This window comes from Photinus pyralis, unplaced genomic scaffold (assembly GCF_008802855.1).
Source record: "Photinus pyralis isolate 1611_PpyrPB1 unplaced genomic scaffold, Ppyr1.3 Ppyr1.4_LG1, whole genome shotgun sequence".
Taxonomy (NCBI): domain Eukaryota; kingdom Metazoa; phylum Arthropoda; class Insecta; order Coleoptera; family Lampyridae; genus Photinus; species Photinus pyralis.
In genome coordinates this window covers 2,743,661-2,765,436 of record NW_022170249.1, presented here as the reverse complement: position 1 = coordinate 2,765,436, position 21,776 = coordinate 2,743,661, and the positions used below count along the sequence as shown (strand labels likewise).

The following is a 21,776-nucleotide window of genomic DNA, read 5'->3' as shown; positions in this document are numbered from 1 at the left end:
ACGTATTATCTTTAAGTACATATGTTTTAAGTGACTATAATCTCAAGTGCTCAGTTAAAAGTACTCGTCTGATCGGAGTAAAATGAACTATGAGTGCACTCTTATCTTATAGCCCTTTTGAAACGGCACAAAAATAATGATTAGTTCATTACAATGAGATGGAAAGATTTTCCAGAGCTGAAAGACACCAAAAACACTCGTTTAAAAAGCAGATCATTTGAAGTATATCGACGGTAAGTACAAGCACTTAGATAGTAGATATATATAGTTCGCACAATTTATGTTGGATCAGAACAATTTCAACCATGTTCCGATTACTACTTCTGTTAACCGTAGTCACCTTGGCAGCGGGTAAGTTAATCTACTTTGAAAACAAAAAGTATGTTAAAACTGCTTAAACACCAGGTGTAAGACTACAGCTTGGCCCAACTCCAAGACTTGACGGAAAAATCGTTGGCGGCAAACCCGTTAAGATCGAAGAATATCCATACCAAGTCTCTTTGCAACGTTACGGCAGTCATGTTTGTGGGGGTTCCATCCTCGGACCGAACAAGATACTCACTGCTGCTCACTGCATCAGCAGGTAAGAGATAATCAATCGGGTTTTTCCCTGGAATTTCACGAATACTTTTCAGCTCATCTGCTAGTTCTTTGTCAATTCGTCACTCCAGCACTTATCGTGGTTCGGAGGGTGTCGTGATCAAGGTATCAAGCATTGTAAAAAATCCAGACTACGATCCCTTTACAAGTAGTCATGACGTCAGCGTATTAACTCTTTCTGAACCGATCAAGGATTCAGACATTGGCAAACCGATCACCCTGGTCGAAACCAATGCGACAGAAGGTGGTCGTGAAGCAGTGTGCACCGGATGGGGTACCCTTTCATCTGGAGGCTCCTCTCCTTTGCAATTACAAGCTGTCGATGTTAAAGAAGTAGACAGGGAAGAGTGCAACATAAGCTACAACGGCCGCATCACCGATACCATGATCTGTTTTGCCAGTCCAGGAAAGGACTCTTGCCAAGGAGATTCCGGTGGTCCACTGGTAGTTGGTGACAAGCAAGTTGGAATCGTCTCCTGGGGCCGCGGGTGCGCCCGTCCGGACTATCCTGGCGTGTACGCCCACGTCGCTCCTCTCAGAACATTCATTGATGCAAACTTATAACCTGTATCCAACAATTTAAATATAAAAATACCAAAATTTCTAATATTGTTTTCCAACTATTATAGTCTCCGTGGGGTGTTGGTGTCCAAACAGTATGCACAATCTCCCCAATAGAGGTTTATTCAAAATTGGCCTAGACTAATATGAATACTGCTACTGCTTTTTCTAACCGATTTCAACAAAACCTAGCTTATTTCGCAGCTTAAAGGGGTAAAGCCTCAAACAAAAGTGGAAACAAAATCTTCATTTTCTGTGCTACCTACGCGGCTGTATTTTTGGCTTGCGCCTCTGTCATCGTACGCTCTTGAGCCGAGAAAGTTTCACAAAGGGAGAGATCACTTGCCAACAACCATCTGGACCTAGTGGTACTGAGGTTGCCACCCCAATAAAATAAACCAATTATCTACACCTACCAAGTTATCAATCCAGACGTTTCACCCTTCGTCGTCTCCAACGTTAGGTCATCTGAAGCTTTCGCAAGCAAAAACAGACCAGACTCCACTTGCTCCACTTTTAACCGAGTGCATTAGGGTGCCATACACTCAAATAACAGGAGACCCTCAAACCTCTATTTCTTTTAAGAAGAATCAATATTGTTCATGCAATCGAATTTTAGACGAATTTTATGTTCATGTTCAATCAAGTTGAATTTTCTCGTATTTGGATGGGAATGAATGTGTTTTTCAATTGTCTTTCAGCTACTGCCTCTTCCCCATTTATTAATTTGTACTGTCTTTCAGCGGATAATTTAGGAAATAAGAACATTTTTCTTTAACAAATAAATAAAGATTGTGGTTTTATTTAGCTTCATCTATATAGATTTTTGTAATTAGCAATTAAAATACATATGATCCTATAAGCTAATATTTTATTTGTGGTACTTGCGTTGTGAGGGCCCGTCCATTGAGTGGTCCTTTTCGTGGGTAGCATTCATAAAATAGTGAAGGTCCAAAAGGGTCCTCTTCAGTGGAGATCAGTAGGACAGTGGCGCGTTTTAGTCTTCTGAGGACTTGGTAGCGAGGAAGTTCGTGCAGGAGAGGATTGTCATGGGTGGTGAGTATGTCCATATGTTATTTTGTTCTGTATTGATATTATTTTGTTGACGAGCTCGATGTCGAAGGTCCTCGTGATTTACGTTGCGTGATCGCGATGTTTGATTTTCTTACATAACCCCATATTTCTATTCGAGGGTTTATTTCTAGATAATGGTGAATGGCTGCCAAGTAACCAATAGAATGTTTTGATGTAGAGCTCCATCTGTTCCCTTTTTTTAAACTTGTGTTCCTTCTAAAGTACCAGTAGATACTTGCAAACACTCTCGGGAGCATGTATCAATAATAGACACCCCAATATTGCGCCACCATCGTAAGGATATTATATACTATTTAAAACCCATTTAAATAAGAAATGTTAATAAACTTATGAGAATATTAAATAGGCATCTTAAGAAATGGTGGATCCAACGGTTTTCTCTGGGTATTACTATGACTAATCTAATAGTGCGAATGGGTAGTAATGAGTATGCGTGAAAAAGTTTGCCCCCCATTCCGAGGTGTTGTATGGATAAATCCAACCCCGGTGTTATGACGTCATCAAGTTCGAAGTTTCCGTTACACGGGAATAGTGCTGTACCTTGTAACGGTCCAAAATTGTTAGTACTAAATAAGCATTACTCTTTAACCCAACAATGCTCATTTTATGGCCTGCCTATGTTCGCTTACAACGATTTTGCATGTGCGCTGATAGAGAGAACAATAATATTGATAAATGTACGTAGTTGCGAACGTGAATTCCTTTAAGTCAAACTGATTAATAAATCATTGCCGAAAATTGTGGGATCATTTCAGTGACTTCTGTACCAATTAAAGTAATTACTGTGGTTGATTGTTAATTTAATATTCCTTTTTGGGATTATTTGGAATCACGTCACGTAAGTGTTTTATATCACTAATAAATTAATTTATAATTTTGCATTTTAGCAACACAATCATGCAAAACTGTTGCGACGAACCAATTCATTACATATAAATAGGTTCCTAATAATCTTTGAGTGGAAACCCTCAAGATCACCACCTTCTACTGTAATACGTTATTAACATTTTTTTGGATACCTTTTAGGGTTCTTTTTCTGGACTCACTAAATTTAACTAAGACGCAGACGTCACGTCATTAGTTTGGGGCATAATTGGAGCGCCGTTCTCATCAAACGCCAGTTGAATGCCGATAGCCGTTGCAGAACCTCTACCACCCAGATAAGATATCTGTTTGTGCCGTCCCATTGTTTACCAAGAAGATCTAATTTGATTTCCACCTGTTACCTACTTAATTGTTATGTAGAAAAGTTGTTTTACGTTAAAAGAACAAGGAAAGGAATTTGGTGTAACCCTGATATGACCATATCTTGGAATTTACGTTAACATTGGCCATTTGGTTACGATAATTTTTTTGTCTGATTTCGTTATTAAGTTTTCTTTCAAAGTATTTTCGTTTGTAGAAATAAAGAAAATCACTTAAAGCTAGCTGGCAGGTTGATTACTGTCGCTCACTGAAATCTATTTATTTAATGCCCTCCTTGATCTATAGATCCTACGTCCCTGAGGCAACAATAAAAAAAATACGTGGCAACCTCCATAACTATATGTCCGATTCTTGTCATCTTAGCCTCATGGGAAAGATCGAGGGAAAGATAATAAAAAACGGAACATTTTATATCAAAATGTGCATTTACGTTACAGATCACCGTTACCGAGATATGGACAAGCAGAGTTGGACTGGGTCAAGCATAGAGTGACCCAGTGACCCGGTGACCCAGTTAGTTTACTGACCCAGTGACCCGGTGACCCAGCTTGACCCGGTGACCCAGCTTGACCCAGTTTGACCCGGTGACCCAGTGACCCATCTTGACCCAGTGACCCATCTTGACCCAGCTTTACTCAGTGACCCGTCTTGACCCGGTGGCCCAGTAATTAAATTATTGTTAGGTATCATCCAAAACAATTTCAAGTAACTTTTAATTAAAAAAAAAACTTCCTTAATAATATTCGGCAACAAGCACGTGGCCCAATTTCATTCAAGAGAACTAATACCTAAAAAAATCAAATGCATTTGTTTATAGTTTGTAGTCAAGTAGTCAATGAAAGTATTTAGAGAAAAGATTTATTTGGATTAAGCTAACTACATAGTAGAAAAAAATTAAAAGTGAATGAACACCACTGTAAGCAAACTGGTAAGCCCTGAAGCAAAGAAATAACATTATTCTAATACAATTCGGGACATGGAAAGTTTTTTACGGCAGTATTAAAGCAAACATCACAGAAATGGCAGTTGTCAAGCAATCGAGTATTATTTTCAACAAACCAGCATTTCATTTATTTCATAATCTGTACACTTGAACCGAGGGCACTGACTTAACTGCGTTATTCGATCAAACTAGGTGACTGGGTCGAATTGGGTCCCCGGGTGAAATCGCTGGGTCAAACTGGGTCAAACTGGGTCACTGGGTCAAACTGGGTCACTGGGTCAAACTGGGTCACTGGGTCTAACTGAAAAGAGTATGACGTGACCCAGCGACCCAGTGACCCAGTTTAATTTAGTGACCCAGGTGACCCAGTTGACCCAGTGACCCAGTCCAACTCTGTGGACAAGAAACCGTACGAGAAGGCGAATTTCAAGTACTTATTTGAAATTGGTGGAGGAATCGTTAAAGAGACGGAGGTCGTTTTTATATTCCCAGACTCGACTTTTTGTATTTTTATGCAAGGTTTGATTGTGCTTTCACCATTTCAAATGCGGGTCCACGTAGAGACCTGTGAAAAATTCTTAGCGAACTGTGGAGATGAACCAGATTTAATGATCAATCGATTTGTCACTGAAGATGATCCAATACACAGACGTTGCACTACTACGTACCTTTTCTACCCATTTACAGTACAGGCGTTATAAGTTGGCGAGCCGTTCGTATGCGCAGTAGACGGCACGCGGCGGCATATTTGAATTTTTCCAGTGGCGGATCAAAAAAAAATCGGTTTATGGTTTTGCAGGTTTCGTGCGGCTGATTCGAATTTCGGATAGCGCCATCGCTCGTCAATTTATTTATTCCTGGGTGGGCAGGGTTTCAACCCCTATACATTTACAAATATCCATGCCCGAACCCGAATTCGAACCAGGGACTTTTAGTGCCGCAGTGCAGCTTCAACTGAACTGTACCACACGGGACGGTTATACTGCATCGAGACTTAGTTCAGGCGATATTTCCTGGTAAGCTTCTATATTATGTTTTTCTGTGTAGAATCCTCCTAGAATTACAACACTACAGCTTCGTGGGACCACTGGAGCTTTTTCATGATTGCGTAAATAGACTGATCAGTGGCAATAACAGGTACTTGGCCGGGATTTAGATAATTAAACCAGAGCAAGAGATAGGGTAAAATGGAATAAAGTAGTGGATAAGATTAAACAAATGTGAAGATTAGGGTAAAGTCAAAAATTTAATGTAATAAGGTAGAAAGGACTAAGCCAAAGTCTATAAGGCCCGTAGTGCTGAAATATATAATAGCTTTCTTTTTGATTACCATGGCATGAAGTATCATTCCTGGAACTGTTGAAGATTCATTAAACCATTACCTCATTCTGGTCTTGTGCGTGATACGCCGACCACGAGACGAGAATCTTGTAAATCTCCTGTTGCCCGATTGACATGAGTGAGCGCAGATGCAACTACTTTTACCTTTCGTTCTTTACTATTTCCTTTAGAAGAATGCCACCTTCACCTTGCAACGTTTTCTCTTTTAGAAACCTTGGACCCTGGAAGATTTAGCTTTCGCTCCCAACTGTGAAGAAACCAAGTCGCATTTCAGATAGGTAGATATATTATACATTCGGTGTAACCATCTCACGTTCAAGATAACGCACTCGACTGTAGTTCACTGACAAACCTAGGTGATTGGTTTCATTTACTAGAAATGTGAATGACACATACAATAAGAACGATGTTGTACTTCGTCATGTATTTCTTCAAATTATTGTATTATATAAGACGATAAAGGGATATTTTAACCACTGAGTAAAAGATGTTAATTCACGAGATGGTTACTTTCCCTTTATCGTCGTGTATAATACAAAAATTTATTTTATAGCAGAAGCCATATAAATCATTGTTCTGACAACTCTGAATTTAATTTAGACTTAAAATATAGCAAGCTTAAGTTCTGCGGTCGCGGTCGTTTCCATAGAAACAGCATTATCATATGTAATGAACGTCATTTTATATTGTGCTCCGCTTCCCATTTGAAATAAGAATGACAGATATCATTAGACTGCATAATCATCTGTTTCACTTTATCTACTGTTGCAGTTAAAGTGTTCACTTTATCTATCCTTACGGTTATAGAACTGCTTAGTCTACTCATTCAAACCTATTAAAATGTCAATTTAACTGCTATAAAATAAATATTATATGTTCATGTGTGTATATTTTAACGATTCCTACTAAATAGGATTTCTTTTCAAATGAATAGGATATAGATAGACTATAAAATTACTATCCCATCTAGTAGGGGAGCTAGCACGAAATCCACTGAACGAGAATGATCAAAATTTTAACCGATGGAGTTCCATTTTGCCCTATCAGAGTATGCTAAAATCGATCGTCTGCCGCCTCAGGTCATACGACTTAAGGCGCTGCGGGTACTTCTTGTGGTACCAATTCTGAAAGGTTGTTTTTCGAGAAAATAAGTTATACACTAAATGAAAACGTTGATAATAGCTCTTAAAAAAACATTTAAAAAAATCGCGCACATTTGATAACTCCGTAAAAAAACAATTCTTAGTCGGTTTTTCACGAACTTTGTACGGATATAACTAGGTTACCGTTGGAAGAATGAAGCTGATTTTTTTTACAGACTAATGATAGGTACAGCCAATGACTATGAGAGTGTTTCTTTTTTAAATTTTTTCTCTAATTATAAGATATCTTATAATGTTAAGCTAATAAGATAATCTTGTAATTAGAGACAAAATTTAAAAACGAAACACCGTTAAGTCATTAGTAGTACCTATCATGAGTCTGTAAAAAAAATCAGCTTCATTCGTCCCACCGTAACCTAGTTATATCCGTAGAAAGTTCGTGAAAAACCGACTAAGAATTGTTTTTTTACGGAGTTACCAAATGCGCGGGATTTTTTTAAATATTTTTTTAAGAGCTATTATCAACGTTTTCATTTGGTATATAACTTATTTTTTAGAAAAACAACCTTTCAGAATTGGTACCACAAGAAGTACCCGCAGCGCCTTAAGTCGTATGACCTGAGGCGGCAGACGATCGATTTTAGCATACTCTGATAGGGCAAAATGGAACACCATCGGTTAAAATTTTGATCATTCTCGTTCAGTGGATTTCGTGTTAGCTCCCCTACTAATCGAATGATTTAGAATCAAGGGACAATTGGTTTGTTCATATCATACAATTGCGATTACTAATTTCAAAAAGACAGATCATGTGACGAGAAGTACATGCACTTATACACTATATATAGTTTGTACAATGTATGTTGCATAAGAACAATTTTAACCATGTTCCGACTATTACTTCTGTTAACCGTAGTCACTCTGGCAGCGGGTAAGTTATTCTATTTTTAAAACGAATTGTATGTTTAATAGTTATTTATTACATAAGACGATAAAGGTATATTTTAACCACTGAGAGAATTAACTCTAACTAGATGGCTAGTTTCCTTTTATTCGTCGTGTATAATACAAAACTTTATTTTATAGCAGAAGCCATATAAATCATTGTAAAGCTTCTGACAGTTCTGAATTTAATTTAGACTTCAAAAATATGAAGCCTAGGTCCTGCCGTCGCGGTCGTTTCAATAGAAACAGCATTGTCATATGTAATGAACGTCATTTTATATCGACAGAATGACAGATGTCATAAGAATTCACAATCATCTGTTTCAGTTTATCTATTCTTACGGTTAAAGCGCTGGTTAAAGTGATCACTTTATCTACCCTCACGGTTAAAGAGCGACTTCTAACCTATTAAAATGTCAATTTAAAATATCCTATAAAATAAAAATTGTTTAAATACCAGGTGCAAAACTACAGCTGCGTACACTTCCAAGACTTGATAGAAGAATTGTTGGTGGCAAACCCGTTAAGATCGAAGAATATCCATACCAAGTTTCTTTGCAAAGTGACGGCAGTCATATTTGTGGTGGTTCCATCATAGGACCGACCAAGGTACTAACAGCTGCCCACTGCACCAGCGGGTAAGAGATAATCAAGTGGGTTCTTACTGGAATTTAACGAATACTTTGCAGCCCATACGCTAGCTCTTTGTCAATTCGTCACTCCAGCACCTATCGTGGCGTGAAAGGTGTTGTGATCATGATATCAAACATCGTACGGAATCCAGACTACGGTCCAATCACAGCTAGTCATGACGTCAGTGTATTAACTCTTTCTGAACCGATTAAGGATTCAGACATTGCCAAACCGATCGTACTGGTCGAAACAAATGCGACAGAAGGTGATCGTGAGGCAGTGTGCACTGGATTGGGTGCCCGGTTATCTGGAGGATTTACTTTGCATTTACAAGCTGTCGATGTTAAAGAAGTAGACAGGAAAGCATGCAACGTAAGCTACAACGGCCGCATCACCGATACCATGATCTGTTTTGCCAGCCCAGGAAAGGACTCTTGCCAAGGAGATTCCGGTGGTCCACTGGTAGTTGGTGACAAGCAAGTTAGAATCGTCTCCTGGGGCCGCGGGTGCGCCCGTCCTGACTATCCTGGCGTGTACGCCCACGTCGCTCCTCTCAGAACATTCATTGATGAAAACTTATAACCTGTATGCGACCATTTAGATCAAAATAAATACGAAATTCCCTATATTAACTGCTATGAGATCCCCTTGACGGTCTTGGTATGTGAACAATACACGCAACCGTTTTCATGCGCAAGAGCATTTATTTGAGTTAAATTTTCCGCATTTTTTTCCCGTCGAATTACGCGGAAGTAATAAAACAAAGGGTCAAGGTTCTGAAAACGTTCTCCCAAACAAATACTACTCATGGTAAGTTTTTATTTTCGTCATCTCATTGCCTGGCTATGGTTTTGAATTACACGCTGCAAATTAGTCGTGTTCTGTTACTTCTGCAACTCATTAAATTAAATAAAGCTCGACAAAGATAAGTATAGCATCGCAAAATTCAAAAGTCAGATACAGCCCTGAAAGTCGGTTGAACCAATGAAAATTTCATTTTTATTTGACTACAAATTGGATTTTACATAAAATACATTACAATACTGTTTAATGCATTATTGTGGCAAGTAAAATAATTCTGATGAATTTTCCACGGTACAGAACGCTTGCAGAATTTCCTCTCTGTATTTCTAACGCTATGTGTTGTACGAAATATTCACCTGCCAATTTTTCAACTAAAAGTTTACCCAATTCTTTACTAAAAGATTTTGTGTCGGGTCACCACACCGATGTGTTGCTTTTTTTGATGCCATAACCTTGCATCCACAGTTTTGTTGTCGGCTGCTACAAAAGAATGCTCCGGGACGGCAGTGTGCAGTTTATAAACCCCATTCATAAGAGATGCTGCTTCAATTAGCTCAATTTTGCAATTGAATATTTTCCACGTTCTATCACCGAAAGCAGATTAGATGTGAGCTTGAGTATAGGCAATGCACCACAACCGTAGTAATCATGGCATCCCTACGGAGCTACACTGATAGATGTTCATCGTTTGCAACGACAATGTTCGGAATTGTCAATTTTCAGGGGTTCGAACCCTTATAAAAAGGGAGTTTCATGCAAAAGTTGATGCTTGGATTCGGCTTGTAAATATAATGTCGAAATTTTACATTAAGCCACTCCACCATGTGGGGAATTATGGAAAAGGTTGGTATCGAAAAAATCGTCTGGCAAAGGAAATCTTGCCGAATCACGGTTGACGGTCGAAAAGAAACCGGGAGCTATGGTGACGACTCACGTCTGCAATGCAACTTCTGGTGTCGCCGTCATAATTGAAAAAAGAACTGAGAAACTACTTTTTCTTGGAGTTCGAAATAAAGTAGTGCTCGTTTTGAACACGTTGTGCATGGATCTGCAGTTTCCAAAGTCACAGGCACAAACCACTGCATCAAAGCAGGTTTTCAAGTTGAAGAGTGATACGAAAATCGTCTCTTTGGCAGTAAGAAAAATTTTGACAAACAGTGTCATCAACAACTTGACGTGACAGGCCCTTAAGGGTACGTTCCACTTAACGCCCGCAACGACCACGACGCTCGGCTGCCGTTCCACATAACGACCACAGTCGTTATGTTCGCAATCGCGACGTCAGATATGACGTCATTACTAGCGACCGCAACGAGCCCACGGCGCTCGCCTATCGTACCTGGGTCAGCGTGGGCGTTCTAATTTTATAACCTTACATTCTTGACAGGAGACATTTAACTGTCAGACACTGATTGTTTGAACACGCATGCGTTACAAATTTTTCGTTTTCGCTATGGAGAAAATATAATTACGTGTTTCAGAACGTAACCTTGTGGTGGACATTACACTATGGATGTTCTACATGCACAAACTGGTAAGTATATATGCTGATTCGTGAATGTTAGTTATTTGTTAAGGAAAATTCTGCTCTAACACAATTTTCTTTATTGTAGATCTTAGATTTGCAACTAGTTTGCTGCAAAGTGCTTTACCAGGGAATGCGAATGAGACTCGTATAAATGGTAATGCAACGATTAATGAAAATGCATGTTAGTTTTGAATGAAGAAGAGAAATTGCTTTCGAAGCAGCATTCCCAGAAGAAATTCTGGGGAGAAGTGTTCATTATCATCGTATTAAGTATGGCCGCAGCATTTATGATAGAAATTCAAAAGTCGTCTTCAATATTTTATTAACAAGAAGCAATATCTTGTGTAAAGCGAAGAAGTATGTGTCAATAATTGGTACTGAAAAATAAAAAAATATTTACTAACTTAACGTGACTTTTCATAATCCACCCCACTTTGTATCCTTTACGCATTACGATTTCCTCAACGGCGTCCATGTTGGAAAACTGTTCACTCACGCGTGACGTCACACCGCACTCAAAAGCGTTCCACTCCACTTAAGGGTTCGCCCACAACGCCTCTAAGCTAGTGGAACGATAAAACCGCGGTCGTGGTAGTTGCGGGCGTTAAGTGGAACGTACCCTAAATGTATGCATTCAAATTCATGTGGCGACGTCTCAAAATTAGAGCAAGATTTGCACAGCTGCGTTTAGCACGTACTCGTATTGGGATGTGATACAAGGTGTGTGTAAAAAACTAAAAATGGCATATCCAACCTTAAAACGGAACGAAAATGAAATCACTAACAGAGCAGAATGGGGGTTTACAGTATAGTTGAATTCCGCAGTTCTAATTTAATAAGCGTGTACCTGAAACCATAAAACATTTTTTTGGACAGTAAAAGTTTATTTAAAAATAGAGGCTGATTAGCAAAAAAATAATGAACATGTGCGGTTTTAAAGGTTTATTGAAAACGATATGATTGTGGCGGGCTCTGTGACGCAATAAGCCCGACCAATCAGCTCCTAGAACCATTCAGATGACATAACGACTTGGCAATATTGCAGGAGAATGGCATTTATAACTTGCGTCATCTGTCACAGGCACTTGTCACTTTCGTGCTAGATGCAGTTAAACATCCCTCTCAAAACGTCAAATGTGACAAACGTCAGACCCTCGCGTAAGGTTGCCAGCTCACTTCTACGTGATTGGTCGTAGGTTTGTGACGTATTTAGTCTGAAGCGTTTCAAATTCGGACTAAAAACACAGCTTTTCAATAATTTATTTTGGGTTTATTTTTACTCGCAAATAAAAATTGAGGACACACGGGTCTTTTTATTTTTAATGTACTTTGTGGATCAAAAATAAAAAATGAAGGCGGGATGACCCCATTTATGAGTATTTTGCCTAGATTTACTATGGGAAAATGCCTAAACCTGACACAGCGGGATTTACCTTTCGGAAAAATTTAAAACGGGCCCAAAATTAGATGAGAGTGTGACTCGATTACAGTCCAGATAATGAGGACATTCAGTTAGAGGATGTCGAAGTGCAGTTGTTATTAAACAGACTTTTTCAACAATTTTCAAAATTATCAAGGACCAGTTCGATAACTCGCTATACATATAGAAGTGTTCAACCTCGATCTTTGGAATGATTTATAAACGTCGAGAATCCACACCATGTCATGATCATTTAAAACGAATCCTAGCCAATAATTTTATATCGGCTGATGTGGAGTATAGAAAAATAAATGAAAAATTAGTACGTCAAATATTTCCAGAAACACAAAACACGCAGCTTCACTAACAAGAACTATTAAAGACGCCCTTTTGGGAGGTTTGCGCGGTGTTTGGGCTATAACTTTTTGGTTTTGGGTACGTTTCTAAACAAAGTTATCAGAAAATTTTAAACGACCTTGAGGATAGATAATAAATTGTATGAGTTATATATATATACCTAGTACTTGTAATTATCATGATATTGACTATCATGTTCGACACCCATTGAATAATCATAATTTGAAACAAACAAGCCGCTCTCCGATTGATTTTAATTTTGTTTGTTTAATGTGCTCTTATAACCTCTCAGCGCGTTATTGAAAAATTCTCTACTCATTGTAATTAAGTAATAGTGCACAGATTAATTGTGACCATTACTTTAACAGACTCTTAGATACATAACATTTCGATTTCGGGAGTAATCGATATCATCATGGTCATTGTACAAATGTACAAAAAGTAGTTACTTTTTGGACTATCCTTCCTTTGCCTTGGGATAAAAAATTGACCTCCCACTTTTTTAACGGAAATAGAATTTTTACCACCTGCACGCCAGTAAGGCAGAGCAGAAATATTTATTTGGGGTAAAAAATGCCCCCCGTCCTTCCCAACTTTTTTGACGAAAATACGCGTTTTGAAGCACCAGGAATCCGAATCAAACAAAATCTCCACGATGTCGGGCTGCCTGTTTGTCGGTCTAGTCGGCCATTGCCGGCTAAACCGATTGGAACCAAATTTGGTACGCATATTCTTGGACATAAAGAAAAAGCTGAACAGTTGGGCAGAATCGCGCATGCGCAACTGTGTCAAACTCTCATTTCCGGCAAAACGGCTGACCAATTGGAACTAAATGTGGTACAAGGGCAGAATCGCTTCTCCGCAGGTGTGCAGGTGGTATCTGTGCTGTGCTGCGCTTTATGAAACGAATGGAGAGTAGAGTGGTATCGTGAAATTCTGTGGCAAGTATTGAAGAAAATTGTTACAGCGGCAAGACAATCAGCAATCAATTACTACTATACTGCTCTGTAAGCCATAGAAGTGGAACCTATATTTTACGCGTATCTTTTCGCATTTTCCACCGTTAAGCGCCGGGGTCACAGGAGCTTCGCGTGGGGTTCTGTTTAGGGAGCGGTAGAGTCACTCTACGTAAGCGGTGATGGCTCGAATGTAACTGTCACCACTTTGGCGGTTTGGAGATTTCTTCACTTCTGTGACGACGACTGAGGTGTTACAGAAAGCGACTTTTATTGACAGGACTGACGACCTTAAATGTCAAATGCAGCTGTAACACCAATAAGCGCTGTGGGTGAAAAACAGGATCTTGGGCACCTACGCTATGCCGGAACAGTAGATGTTCTTGTCCTACGCTATGGGTGAACAGAGGACCAGAGAGTCGACTAAATTGTTATGCCCATGCACCCTCTTTTATACCTCACTGTCAGCTGATCAAATTTTCACATTTTGGTTAACGGCAGCGTTGCCTCGATCGTTGCATGGTCATTGTGGCGTTGGCCAGCCATATCATATCTTCCACAGAGCGACCATGGAATAAGAAGGCGGTAGAGCCATTCTGCAGCAGTAAAGCCCGGTTGCATCAGCCCAACTTATGGTCCAGTCGAACCGACGCGGAATATACTTGTACAGCGGGATATGCAAGTATGCATCGCGAGGCGGCGGTTCCCATGTGCAAGGCACAAGTTAATTGCTTTCCTTCAATTTATAGAAATAATTCAATAAGCCCCATCTTTTTCTTGGTGGGTGGCACCATTTGTTCTTGTATTAAGCGGCGCATCACAATAAACACATCAAACAACAACTAGCAAAGTCAAGAACGGCATCACGCGCGAATACGAAAGTGTTGACGCACAACCAATTTGCTAACTGATAGATTATGGTGCAACGCAGCTTCATCCAAGTTAACTCTAAAGGTCAGCTTAGGCAAGACGGGTTTTAAGTCGTGCTTAAAAGATGTATTGGCGAAATCTGGTTTGTCTTGTGGCCTTGTGGAAGTATATGTAACTATATGCAATCTTTATATGGACCTTGTGAAATCGCTCAAGTTTGGACCGTTTAGACGGTAAAAACACTTCACCGTATCAAATTTGGAATCAACGAGCAAGTGGTTTATTTATTTAAAAAACAGATCATTAATTGAACTACACTAACGATAAGCTACAAGCACTTAGATACTATATATAGTTCATCAAATTTATGTTTCATCAGAACAATTTCAACCATGTTCCGATTAGTACTTCTCTTAACCGTAGTCACCTTAGCAGCGGGTAAGTCATTCTATTTTGAAAACAAAATGTATGTTAAAACACTGCCTAAACACCAGGTGCAAGACTACCACCTCCAAGACTTGACGGAAAAATCGTTGGCGGCAAACCCGTTAAGATCGAAGAGTACCCATACCAAGTTTCTTTGCAAAGTTATGGCAGCCATATTTGTGGTGGTTCCATCCTAGGACCGAACAAGATACTTACAGCTGCTCACTGCACCAGCGGGTAAGAAATAATCAATCGGGTTGTTCTCTGGGATTTAACGAATATTTTTCAGCTCGTCTGCTAGCTCGTTGTCAATTCGTCACTCCAGCACTTACCGTGGTTCCGAGGGTGTCGTGATCAAGGTGGCCAGTATTGCCCAGAATCCAGCCTACAATCCATTCACAACTAGTGATGACGTCAGTGTATTAACTCTTGCTGAATCAATCAAGGATTCAGACATTGGCAAACCGATCGCAATGGTCGAAGCCACCGCAGCAGAAGGTGGTCGTGCAGCAGTGTGCACAGGATGGGGTACTCTGTCATCTGGAGGATCCTCCCCCCTACAATTACAAGCTGTTGACGTTGAAGAAGTTGACAGAAAAGAGTGCAACAAAAGCTACGATGGCCGCATCACCGATACCATGATCTGTTTTGCCAGTCCAGGAAAGGACTCTTGCCAAGGAGATTCCGGTGGTCCACTCGTAGTTGGCGACAAACAAGTTGGAATCGTCTCCTGGGGCCGTGGATGCGCCCGTCCGGACTATCCTGGCGTTTACGCTCACGTTGCTCCTCTCAGGAAATTTATCGATAAAAACCTATAATCCGTATGCAACCATTTAGACAACAATAAATACCAAATTTTCCAACATTACCTAATTTTTAAGACCTTGGCGGCGATGATGTTGAAAACATTACACCTAGACATGGTTTTAGATTAACTTGAATAATGCCGCAGTTTATGCTTACCGATTGAGATAAAAAGTTACTTACGATACTTTTTTGAATAGATACCATTGAAAATCTGATTTAATATAATTTTCTTGGATTTCCAACAGGCTATCGAACCTGGGTTGATCGGGAACTAATGCGAATTTCTGAAACATGGGTTACTTAATGAGCCCGTTACCGGGAAGTGCATTGTTTCATAGTACGGGAGCCCAATAGGGCATTTTGGGATATACTCAAGCGCGGCACATTAATATAAGATCGTGGATGGAGAGCAGCTCATCAGAATAGTAAAAAAATCGATCGTTAGAAATACTCGAGTGCGTCAGATTAAAGTAAGGTGGGTTGACTACGTGTTGAAAAGTGTGCATTTCAATAATCTGACGATTTAAGAGTGGCGTAAGAGAGTAGGAAGGTTGCAAACTTGCAAATAAACAAACTTTTAAAAATCAAATTTGGTGAGTTTAATATACTACGATGATGAGTGATGATACTATTGAAAAATTATTAAATTCACGCTTGAAACAATAAAAAAAATACCCCACTTAATAGTATACTAAGATACAAGTGTATAATCAAGTCTTTAAAGCACACGCAACGAGTTTAATGGCACAACGCGAAGCGGAGTGCCTTTAACGTTGCAAGTGCTTTAAAGACCAATTATACTCGTGTATCTTCTAGTATTTTTTATTATACCTGCAGTATAATTTAGAAATAGGAAATACAATGAAATCATATTGACGTTATCTTCGAATACATGTCTAATTAAGTGGGCTGGGTGTTCGTAATTTCACGATAGCCATGGAAATGTCACTTGACGTTTGCTTATAAAAATCATCGTCTTTGTGAATAAAACGATTTCCGTTGAAAAAGATAATACACCTCCCATTAAATCGCCTGTTGTAAAATCTAAACAAACGTTGGTAGGTGTAAAATCCAAATCCAGTAAAGCCTATTATAAAGAATATGAAGAGTTATTTCCATGGATGAATAGGAAGTTACTTACGAATAAAGTCTTAAATGCATCGATAATGCTGGCATATATGAAGGAAATGTCAAAGATACCTATTTAAATCTTCTATCTTTTCGTGTAATCATTCAAAATTTCAAACAATGCTGCGATTAAAAAGTGGAACAGATTTGGCAGCATACCCAAAATTACGCGCGTTTGTGAAAGCTTCAACGAAAGGATAGGTACAAGCCAAAGAAATGTTCTGCATTTACAGAAAGCGATCTAAGAGGATTTTTTTATTTCACCCGGATGACAGTTTCAAAAGTCATACTTGAAGTATCATTACCTAGCAACTTTAAAGCACGTGTGTTTTAAAGGCGTCTTTTCGCACGCATTTGAGTGTTTAAAACGGATTGTGATTCACGTATAATAAAAAATAAGTTTTTTGGAACCGGCAGATTAAGAGAATCCCTTTAAGTTATCGTCAGATTATGGGATAGCACGACTAAGACTTCAAGCTAAATCAGCTGTATAATAATCTGACGCACTGAAGTATTTCAAAATGGTGATTTTTTTGCATTTCCAAAAATCTGTCCCGAGCTTGCGTCATGTTCAAATCGTTAGTCTTTTCAATGGGAACTTCCATTCTACTTAGCATCCCTTATAAATATCTGACGCACTCGAATAAAGCCCGTTTTTTACCCTTTCGTACAGCTTCCCCCACCATGCATGACATATCAGATAGTCCATTCCCAAAATTTAAAATTGATAAACCAACGGACTGGGATTTATCGAAACTGCACTGAACATATCTTCTTCTGACTTTGGCGAGGCATAATCGATAATAACTAAAAACGACGAATCTTGTTACGTAACGCAAGGTAATCGCGGTTATTCAACCTGGCATCGGATCTTTTAACTGCAATGGAGCAGGATACTAGTAGAACAAGCTTCTAAGACAACAAACGTGCAATGCGGGACTTTTTCGACCTAAAATTAGCCCCAGTGCTGCATATGCAAAGTTCACAGCTTCAAACAGCTGACCAATGAATCGGAATTGCAATTTGTGGCACGCCTACGAGCTGCGGCTGCACAGCGGTACAATAGTACTTATTAAACATCTACAAAGGATAAGTTATCTTTTGAAGTGGTTATTGGCAAAGTAACGACATCCGCATGCACTTCAAGCTACGTATGTGCTCTCCAGGGAACAGAATATGTTTCGATAACAATGCACCAAGCCAACGCGGTACACAGGAACCAACATCAAGAGATCGGGGCAAACCAACGCAGCTGGCCTCAATTCGGCTCTCAACCAGGCCCAAACATTTGGAGGCCCCTTATAACTCTAGATTGGAACAACACAGATGTGCCTAAATATTTGCCTGCACTTCCGGTTCCGTACGCTATCGAGGACAGCGTGGTAGACGTTATAAATTCACTACACAGGAGACATCTCAACCACTCCATTTTTTGATTTGCACGATAATTACTAACCCAAATGTAATGCTATTTGGTATGGTTGGAAAGCATTTTTTCAGAGCTTTCCAACGACGTATCACACATGGGGGGTCACTATTTAAGATTTAAAAGTTGGGGTGGCTGGGGCGCAGGGGGTTGGAGGGGGTGCGTCGCCAACTATGTCATTGTGATTCCCCCTCCGAATTACCGAAACGGATTTTGACTTTTTTAAATATCTCGTTTATTTAATAAGATATGGGGGGTGGTAAGTTTTCAAATTGTCACCCTGTATATATATTTATATAGACATTGCATATGAAAAACATAAGTTGCATCGATTTCCTGCGAAACCGGAAGTGGTGCCGGAAGTTTCAATATGCGATCGGATAAATCCTAATGGCACATCTAAAATTGTATGTGACAAATTTTTTGTATCTCCCAAATACTATTGCTATTGAGGTAACCCCCTTATTTAGAACGTACTGTACTGGTGTTCGCAATTAAACAAACATAACAAAATATACTGTATTCTTTCTTCAATGATTTATAATTTATACATAATACGCTTGCAAGAACTACCAATTTTTAACGTTATTTTTATCATGAGATTGTATTAAGTTAAAAACTGACCGTAGTAGAGATGATAAGTGGAATTGACGTGCGGGGGGAAAGGTGAGCTAGGAGATGAGATGTATTTCAGCCCTCGCACCGTTACAGGCTGATCATAACGGGGTCAAATTATTTAAGCAGCGCGTGGAATTACTGAATAACGCGAAGGTTAAGTAATACTTATACTGTGTGCTAAAATAATTACACCAATATAATTACCAACAGAGTTAATCAGAGCAGATCTGACCAGTGAGGATATTTTAACTAATTCTCTCTAATTCGTATTTCAACGATCTAGGTTCCCTTTAACGCTATATATATATATAGAAGTCATCCGCGAATTGTATTATTGTTGTACCCCTATTAAAAATTGAATGAATGTCAGCCGTGTACATGTTAAAAAGAATTTGGCTTAGTATGGATCCTTGTGCCAGTCCTCTCGGTACCGTTCTTGGGCCAATTTTCTTATTGTTGCACGTTCTAATATACACATATCTATTTTCATAAAGTGACACATTACTTCGAGAGACTCTTGCTGGTTATCAATTTATTCTCTAATATACTTAGGTAGTTCAACACAATTATAAGCGGCCTTTAAGTCAAAGAAAACACAGCTCATATATTGGAAGCTACCAAAGGCTAATTGCGCATCTGTTACCAAGAGTGCCAAGGCATCTATAGTTCCGCATCCTTTCCTGAAACCAAACTGATTGACGGGCAATGTTTTATTTTCTAATAACCACCATTCAAGACGTGTCTTTATGAGACGTTCATACGTTTTAGTTATACAAGGAAGCAGTGAAATGAACGAGGTCAATTGAGACTGGTCTTTCAATGCCCATTTAACCGATCCCCGTCTGCTGAATGTGAGTTTTTGATTTGGAACCTATACAGTGACTATAGTACCAATCTCAGACAATTGTCTTCAATCGATAACACGTCCTTACATTTCATAAATTGATTGACAAAATACGGGTCGTGTAATATTACATGAATTGTCGTTTGAAACACGTACAATCGACTATTGACGGCTAATAAATGCGTATTCAATCATGATTTAATAGCGATAGAGATTCCATTAGAATGTCAAAATCGCTTCCGATACCAGAAGTATAAATATTAATACCAAATTCCGCTGACAATTTAACGAATTGAAAGAGGCAATAAAGTCCTTTATTGTTGGAATTGGTAATAAATACGCCAACTTTCATTTTGAATTTTAATACACTGCTACTCGCGAAGCAGCAATTTGTTCCGAATTGATCGATATTGTGAACATCTCAGTGTACATTAAAAGGAATTATTCAAGATCGCATTGCAATTTATAAGCTTGCAAAATGTCTTCACTACAGATAGCTGCAGGAAATGAATAAATAACGTCATTTCCAAGGCGCCAAAATTTATACGTGGTGAAATGTTACTGGGAGCGGGTTGGCAAAAAAAATTTAACTGTAAATGGATTTGCGCAGATGCAATTAAGAGCTTACGGCAACACAATTCTTACTCAAATAGTACGTTCTCGAGTCTCTGAAACTCATACTAATAAATAGCGCACATAGAATAAGTAGGATAAGCAAGCACTAAGCATAAACCTCTCCTGGATTTGCGAAAATATGTTTTCTCATGCACTAAATCTCACCGTATTACCCTAGAATCTACAGTCTTACTAAAAGAAGTTACGACGCAAGGAAAGACGCTGTTATGATTTTGTTTTGTTTTATGAAAATTTAAACTCTTACTGTGCAACTTTTGCAACAGCGGTGCTTATTATTAGATCCCAGGGTATGTAATTTGTTTTTGTTCTTCATATTACCGCTTCTGGTGGAGACAATGTACGGAAAAATAAAAGCTGACAATAATCGTGTTGCATATAAAACAAATGACGGCACCACTTCTAAGAAATTATAAATATGCAATAAGCTCTTCTTGACTGTAATGGGGCTTTCATAACGTAATGCAACGAACGTACACCCCCAAGATAATCCTTGTGCATTTCCAACTAACGTTTTACGTATATTTTAGTTTTTGGAAGACGGAATATGTAATCCATTTTTCTCTTTAAAGGTGAGCGCAAGGAAACGGAGGTGGAAGAAAAAATCACTGTTTTGTCACCTTCTTCAATAGTGATACCTACAAAAGAACAATCTAATTTAGTTGAAAGCAACTCATTTAAAATTTCGACCGTCATCTAAGGCCTTCCAAAAATCAATATTAGTTTCATTGAGACAAAAATTCCGATATTATACCTAAATGAGTGATGAAAAATACCGAATTCAACGTGAAAATTCTTCTCGTTAAAATCCTTAGAGGAAACGGTCTTAGAAAATTACACTTTACCTTAGTTATACAGCGTCTAAAACTACCCCTTGAGTCGTTCAACCTTGGAAAACTAGATCACCTCCGATTAGGTCTCATGGAATGGGAAAATGGCTGTTGCTAAATTAATCCAAAGTAATGCTCGATGTTACGTAATCCAAATGTCATGAGTCAATTTTATTAAAAAGCATTATCTGCATACAACATTGTTTACGGTCCATTTTACCGTCAGATTTATATTATGGCGTATGCCATACGCTATTGGTATTGTTCGTATTACCTAATATTTTGTAATCACGCTGATTCGACCTTATTTAACAACCATGAGATCGGGGTACACGACTGTTATCACAAACAGTCGGTCGAAGGCGTTTTTATGCAATTTACCTTTTTTATTTACCTTGATTTCAGTCATCCTCGGAGAAAGCACGTGATCAATGCGTCACAGTGACGACAGACCACATGCTCGGTAGTTTTACCTACCTCGCCACAAAACCTGCACGTGGGCTCTCCTACAAACCCAATGTTGTGCAGGTGACTCTTACTATCCAGTGCCCCGTAAGGATACTGGTGATCTTCTTAACCAGGCTTCTATTCGGTTTTAAAAGCTTAGAAGACCCTAATTCGTGGTCGCTAATTTTGGATTGAACACAAATTCGATCACGTTATTTGAATTCGAGGCAATGTGATTTTGTATCGGAATTGTTT

At 38.9% G+C, this 21,776-nt stretch overlaps 3 protein-coding genes across 3 annotated transcripts; all 3 read left to right on the top strand.

Annotated features, from left to right (window-relative positions):
- Nucleotides 1-305: 305 nt before the first annotated feature.
- On the top strand, nucleotides 306-1,164 carry LOC116159989 (trypsin beta-like). The gene is made up of 3 exons (XM_031473099.1): nucleotides 306-351; nucleotides 406-583; nucleotides 636-1,164. The coding sequence occupies exons 1-3, from the start codon at nucleotides 306-308 to the stop codon at nucleotides 1,162-1,164; spliced, it is 753 nt and encodes a 250-aa protein (XP_031328959.1).
- A 6,570-nt stretch (nucleotides 1,165-7,734) lies between these two features.
- LOC116159984 (trypsin beta-like) lies at nucleotides 7,735-9,009 on the top strand. The gene is made up of 3 exons (XM_031473094.1): nucleotides 7,735-7,780; nucleotides 8,255-8,432; nucleotides 8,484-9,009. The coding sequence occupies exons 1-3, from the start codon at nucleotides 7,735-7,737 to the stop codon at nucleotides 9,007-9,009; spliced, it is 750 nt and encodes a 249-aa protein (XP_031328954.1).
- Nucleotides 9,010-14,729: 5,720 nt separating this feature from the next.
- LOC116158615 (trypsin beta-like) lies at nucleotides 14,730-15,685 on the top strand. Its single transcript, XM_031471426.1, has 3 exons — nucleotides 14,730-14,800; nucleotides 14,857-15,025; nucleotides 15,078-15,685. Exons 1-3 carry the CDS (start codon nucleotides 14,755-14,757, stop codon nucleotides 15,604-15,606), a joined length of 744 nt encoding a protein of 247 aa, XP_031327286.1. The 5' UTR covers nucleotides 14,730-14,754; the 3' UTR covers nucleotides 15,607-15,685.
- The last annotated feature ends 6,091 nt before the right edge of the window (nucleotides 15,686-21,776 follow it).